Genomic DNA, 6,000 nt, shown 5'->3' with positions numbered 1-6,000 from the left:
AGTAGCCGGGCGTTGGTGGCACACGCCTTTAATCCCAGCAATCAGGAGGCAGAGGCAAGAGGATCTCTGTGATTTCGAGGCCAGCCTGGTCTCTAAAGCAAATTCCAAGACAGCCAGAGATCTTATACAGAGAAACCCTGTCTCGAAAGCTGAAAAACAAAAAACAAAAAAACGAAAACAACAACAACAAAAACCAATTGGTTTGTTCAACATATTTTCTCTAGTTTTAATTTTGTTTTAGCTTTCATTTTGTTTTAGTAATAGCATTTTAGGGTAAATTCAGTCATTTTGTATCATTACCCTCATTACTATGGTTAGAGTCTGAAGGGCTGAGTGGAAAACGCCGAAAGATATAGAGGTCCTTTTTCAATCCTAGAGACGTACACTGTAGTGGAAGGAAATAAATCATTAATTAGCAGATTTTGACAAATCTTTCTGCTCTTTGGGTTGAAATACGCAGAACGAGGATTATGATTACAAAACACATTCTATAACGTGAGTGCTGGGTACATCTGAACCCAGAACAAATGGATAACAGTACTTTAATTCGGGGTAGTGTGACGTCACCATAGCAGCAATAAGCAGCGCACATGCGCTGTTTCAAGAAGCCCCGCACGCTCCTGAAACAGCAGAGCAGTCTCAATTCCCCGAGCATGCTTCTCCCGGTGCCTTGAGCTAGCTCCGCCCCGCGGAAGCCAAACTGCCAATCATAGCCCGCGCATCGACTGTCGTCATTAGTGCGTGCCCAACCTCTAAAGTCTTGGGGCGGGCTCCCGGCCTTGCGCATGCGCTCCTGCACTCTCTCCACACGCTGTTTTCGCATCTTGCGTGAGGTAACCTGAGGCGAGAGCTGTCTCGCGTCAGGGGCGACGTGGGTCCTGGTCGCCGCCACCATGGGCAAAACGGTTGATTCTCTGGGTCAGGGAACCCGACCCGACCCCGTGCGGAGCTTCAATCGCTGGAAGAAAAAACACAGCCACAGGCAGAACCAAAAGAAGGAGCGGAGGAAGCAGCTGAAGAAGCCGGAATGGCAGGTCGAGCGCGAGGGGATCAGCCGCCTCATGCAGAACTACGAGAAGGTGAGGCGGGCTCTGGGCACGTTCGGCCCGGCTTTGGGGAGCGCGGGTGGGCGCAGCCGGGCGGTACCGGGTGGACGTCGGGGAGTGGTGGTGCGGGAGAGGGGCGGACCCGGCCATAGAGGCCTCACAGGTAGTCTGTTGGGTGTCACTACCCAGGTCTGGCTCCTTGCTTGCCACAGTTCTGGGAGAAGAGATGGAAATGCAGTGATACTCCAGGTAGGGCCACTTAGTGCTGCAGTGATTACAGAATAGGGCAGAAGTAGTAGTGACAGCTGTGCAAAGAACATAGCGGATGGAGTGAGAGCCGAGGATGTGTGTAGTTCAGTAGAGTGCTTGCCCAGCATTCAGGAAGCCCTGTCTTCAGGCTGCAGCTCCGCATAAACGGAGCACAGTCTGAGCACTAGGGAGGTAAAGGCAGGGGCATCAGAAGTACAAACTCTTCCACAGCTTTATAGCAAGTTCGAGGTCAGCCAGGGATACATGAAACTGTCTCAAAAGTAAAATAAATAAGATAATCAAATATGGACTGATATAAGAGAATGCTGTTGTTCTTGAGAAATGTTTAAAATAATAGAAATAATATCCATCTTTAAAAGTACTCTCCATGTGTTTTACATACATTCTTTGCCCCTATTTTAGTTCTGTATGGATCTTAGTATTCCATTTGATGGATGAGTTTAGACAGGATAAGAACCAGTCCTAATTTCTCACATCTAGTAGTATGGAGTTGGAACCTAAACCCGTTTCTATTTCCAAAGCTTTTGCCTTTTAAGTTGAATATTTGACTGCATCCTTTAGCATAATTCTCTGTTCTGTCTTATTTCCTTACTCCATGTTTTTCACCAAGAATCAGTGTACAGAAACTGGACTGTGCTGATCTGTTATTTGGCATCCCCACCTTGTAGCAAATGTCCCTACATAAGTAGATCCATAGTTAACGCTTTGACAAGCTGACATTTCTTCCTGCCCTAGCTTCTTCTCCTTAGGAATGTTACTTCCTTTCCTTCCCCATAAAACCTGTATTTTTTAGAAATCGACCCTCTCAGTGATTTCCACCTTTCTAGTGTAGGGACTTAACACAAGTGGAATCATCTTGGAATTAAAGTCTTTACTTGTTATCTTGTAGCTTAAACAACAGCATCAACATTGAAATAAACTGTTTAGAGTTGATGGCTTTTATGGGTTTTGAGTTCATATGATTTGATTGTGATTTTGCTCACTAACTGTGTGACTTTGGTTACTTTTCTTATACTAGTTCCTCTCCTGTCTTTAAAAGGCTTAGCAATAGTACCTACCTTTTAAGTTGTGAGGAATTAGTAAGATAATGTTTGGAAAGCACTATTCACAATGCCTGTCCATAGAAATAGTCAATTAAAGAAGAAGCCATTAAAATTTTGCTGCTGGGTCAGGGTGTTCTGTGATACCGTGGTAGTGGCACACACCAGCACTCAGGAGGCAGAGGCAGGAGGATCTTTCACTCTGTAGACCAGGCTGGTCTCGAATTCAGATATCCACCTGCCTCTGCCCCTTGAGTGCCGGGATTAAATCAGTGTGCTGCCACTTCCTGGTTATACCTTAAACTTTGAAAGCAGTGCTTGCCTGTGCTATGTCTGGTGGAGCTTGCAGAGTGGGCTGGCTGCCTCTTTCCTTCTGTATTAGTTTTCTTTTTTCTATGTCCCAAAATACCTGGCAAGAAGCAATTTAAGGAAGGAAGGGATTATTTTGACTGTAATGAGGGGATACAGTTTGCCATGGCAGGAAAGACCTGATGGCAGGAACACCAGGCCACTGGTCATGCTGTGTTTAGAGTCAGGAATCAGAGGGAATCGAATATGGTATTCATTTACGTTTCTCTTCTTTTATCCAGTCTGGAATTCCAGCCCATGGAATGGCGCTGCCCATGTTTAGGTCTTTTCATCCCAGTTAGCCCAAATAGAAATTCTGGACAGTTATATCAAGAAGTTTGTCTCCTTTGTGATTTTAGATCTCATCTAGTTGATTATGTCAACTATCACAAGTCTGCCTCTTGCAACTTGACATCTGAACATATCACTTTAAAGATGTGAGCTTGTACCCCTTGTCCACCATTGGCTCAAGACTGTCTCATAACGCAAAATACATCTGTTCCATTTCTAAAAGTCCCCATAGTTTTCACCAGTCCCAGCATTATTTAAAAAGTCCAAAGTCTCTTCTGAGGCCAAGGCAAGCCCTTACCTGTGAGCTCCTATAAAAAAACAAACAAAAAACCAAGTTATGTAGTTCTAATATATAATAGCACAGAGTAAACATTCTCATTCCAAAAGGAAGAAATGGGGTCATATGGATGAATGATTTGACAAAAACAATACTGAAACCTAGCAGGGCAAACAGCAAACATATCCTGAAACTCCAGGTCTGCATCTGGGCTCCAAAGGGTTTGGGTAACTCCACTTCTGTAGCTTTATCACCTGCAGCACACATGCTCTCTCTCTTGGATTGGCTCCATTCTGTGACTGAGCTTTCATCAGTGATGTCCCATGGTCCAGCATCTTGGACTTCACCATCACTCATTCATGTAATGGTTTCTCAGGGCATTCTTGCAGAGACACTGACCTTGCTACACATTCAAGTGTAGTGGCTTTTGGAACCTTAGCATAAACCTCCATGATCCCTTGTTCCTGCATCTTTCATGCCTGTGCCTGTAAAACTAGTACCTTGTGGATGGCATTGCCAGACTGCAAGTTCTGCTGTCAACTTGAGATATAGCCTGGCCACTCTGGGTCAGCCTCTGTGTGTTGACCCTAGAAAGCACTATCTAGGTGGTTGGTTTCAGACCAGGGAGTTTCTTCAGTGTCATTCTCTGTTTAGGTCCTTTCTCTTTCAGATGAATTTGCATTTTTCCCCTTAGATGGGGACTTCAATGGGTAGAGAGTCCTGTTCTTGAGGCACATTTTTCAGCAGACACAGGTTTCCCCCAGTGGTGCCAACCTAACAGTTTACAGTTGCTTTCTCAGCAACCATATTTCCCGAAACTTTAAATTCCCTTCTTTCCTTGCGAAATGGTACATTTTCCCTATCTGTCTGCTTCATTTCTTAGATGTTTTCACTTTAGACCTGGTTAAGAGCAGTAAGCTGTAACTATGACATGGATAGGCTGACTGCTATCATGTCTTGAGATTTCCTTGCAAAACAAATTAACTCTTTACTTTTGAATTTATCTTCATGTAGGTTCCCAGGACACAGGCAGAATGCAGTCAGATTCTTGGGCAGAGTATGACATGAATGGTTTCTTGTATAGTTCTGGACAGTCTTTTTGTCCTTCTGAACCTCATGAACTGGGCCTCCACGGTCTGCATTTCTTTTCGAATTCTGGTCTTTTGAACTGTCGCCTGAAAATCTTATTCAGGTGTGCTCACACACTCTAAGCCTTCTAGCTTGAAGTTTCATATTCTTCTATATTCCTCTCACAAACAAGTGCTGAAGGCTTATAGATCGCATCATCAGGCTTATCATGGGAACAGCCACAGTTCTTGGTACCATTTTCTGTATTAGTTGTGAGCCAAAATACCTGATAAGAAGCATCTTAAGGAGGGAAGGCTTTTAGTTTGAGAGGATTCAGTCTGTCTTGTCAGGGAGGAGATGGCAGCAGGAGTGTGAGATGGCTGATCATGTTCAGACAGATGAATGTTGGTGCTGTCTGTGTTTAGGTTAGGCCTCCCACCTCCATTAAGCCAGTCTAGAAACTGCTCCATAGACATGTCTATGTTTGTTTCCTAAGTGAGTCTATATTCTTTCAAGTTGACAGTCAGTGTTAAACATTACTCCTTCCTCCTTTGGGTATTCTACATCTGTGAAAGCAGCTCTTTAGTGGTACCACAAGTATAAGGAAGGAGAAACACATCTTATGTCCTGTTTAGGAGAGTATCTGCCAGTTGGTTTCTCCTTGGGACTTAATGTTATTTGAATAGGTAGCTTTTATTTAGAAGTGATGGTTGCCTCTAAATCTGTTATATGAAGGATGAGCTAGGCAGCATCCTTCATATAACAATGTAGGATAGGGGGAGGGGTTGTATTATCAAACTAATGTATCATATAATATTTCTTGTCTTATCTGACATTATTTCTTATTTCATTCTTTTTCCAGATAAATGTAAATGAAATTACAAGATTTTCAGATTTCCCTTTGTCTAAAAAAACATTGAAAGGTAGGTATATATGGTCATTTTAGGATAGATTGTTGGATTTATTTATGTCCTTTCAATTTTTTAAGAAGTGTACATATTGTGTATGCCTATTTGTGGAGGCCAGATGACAGCCTTGGGTATTAATCTTCATGAAACTGTTCATCTCTTTTAAGGCAGGGTTTCTCATTGACCTGGAGCTTACTCATTAGACTAGATTGACTGGCCACCAAGCCCCAGGAGTCTTTCTGTTTTTACCTCCCAGTCTAGGTTGAAAAGCACACACTACCATGTGTAGCATTCTTAGATAAGATAGTTTAGGGAAAGGTTAACCTGAAAAAAAAAAAAAAAAAAAAGTCTTTTGACATTTTTGGTATCATCAAATACCATAAACACAAGGTCTGTTTTTTTGAAACCTTTGTAGCCTTGAACTCCCTTTATAGACCAGACTGTCCTCAAACTCATCACTCTTCCTGCCAGGCATGTACCATCAACCCTACCTCTAAAATACTGAATTTTAACCATTTTGTTTCTTCTTTCTTTCTTTCTTTTTTTTTTTTTTTGGTTTTTCGAGACAGAGTTTCTCTATGTAGCTTTGGAGCCTATCCTGGCACTCTGGAGACCAGGCTGGCCTCAAACTCACAGAGATCTGCCTGCCTCTGCTGGGTTTAAAGGTGTGGGCCACCAATGCCCAGCACCATTTTTGTTTCTTATTGTTTATGGATTGGTTGAAGAGATTAGTTAAAAAGGATTAGGAATCT

At 42.9% G+C, this 6,000-nt stretch overlaps 1 protein-coding gene across 2 annotated transcripts in view; it reads left to right on the top strand.

Moving 5' to 3' along the window:
- Nucleotides 1–785: 785 nt before the first annotated feature.
- Ddx10 (DEAD-box helicase 10) overlaps nt 786–6,000 on the top strand; it is a 164,553-nt gene continuing 159,338 nt past the window's right edge. The window contains exons 1-2 of one of the 2 annotated variants that reach the window (XM_027415100.2): nt 786–1,079; nt 5,203–5,263. In XM_027415100.2, the coding sequence (XP_027270901.1) occupies nt 894–1,079; nt 5,203–5,263 (247 nt within the window). In that variant the 5' untranslated portion in view covers nt 786–893. The remainder of the gene's footprint in view (nt 1,080–5,202; nt 5,264–6,000) is intronic. The other variant, XM_027415099.2, reaches the window with a different exon arrangement.

The sequence above is a fragment of the Cricetulus griseus genome, chromosome 4 (assembly GCF_003668045.3).
Source record: "Cricetulus griseus strain 17A/GY chromosome 4, alternate assembly CriGri-PICRH-1.0, whole genome shotgun sequence".
NCBI lineage: Eukaryota > Metazoa > Chordata > Mammalia > Rodentia > Cricetidae > Cricetulus > Cricetulus griseus.
Note: the sequence above shows the minus strand (reverse complement) of the source record. Positions and strands in the feature narration are given on the sequence as shown.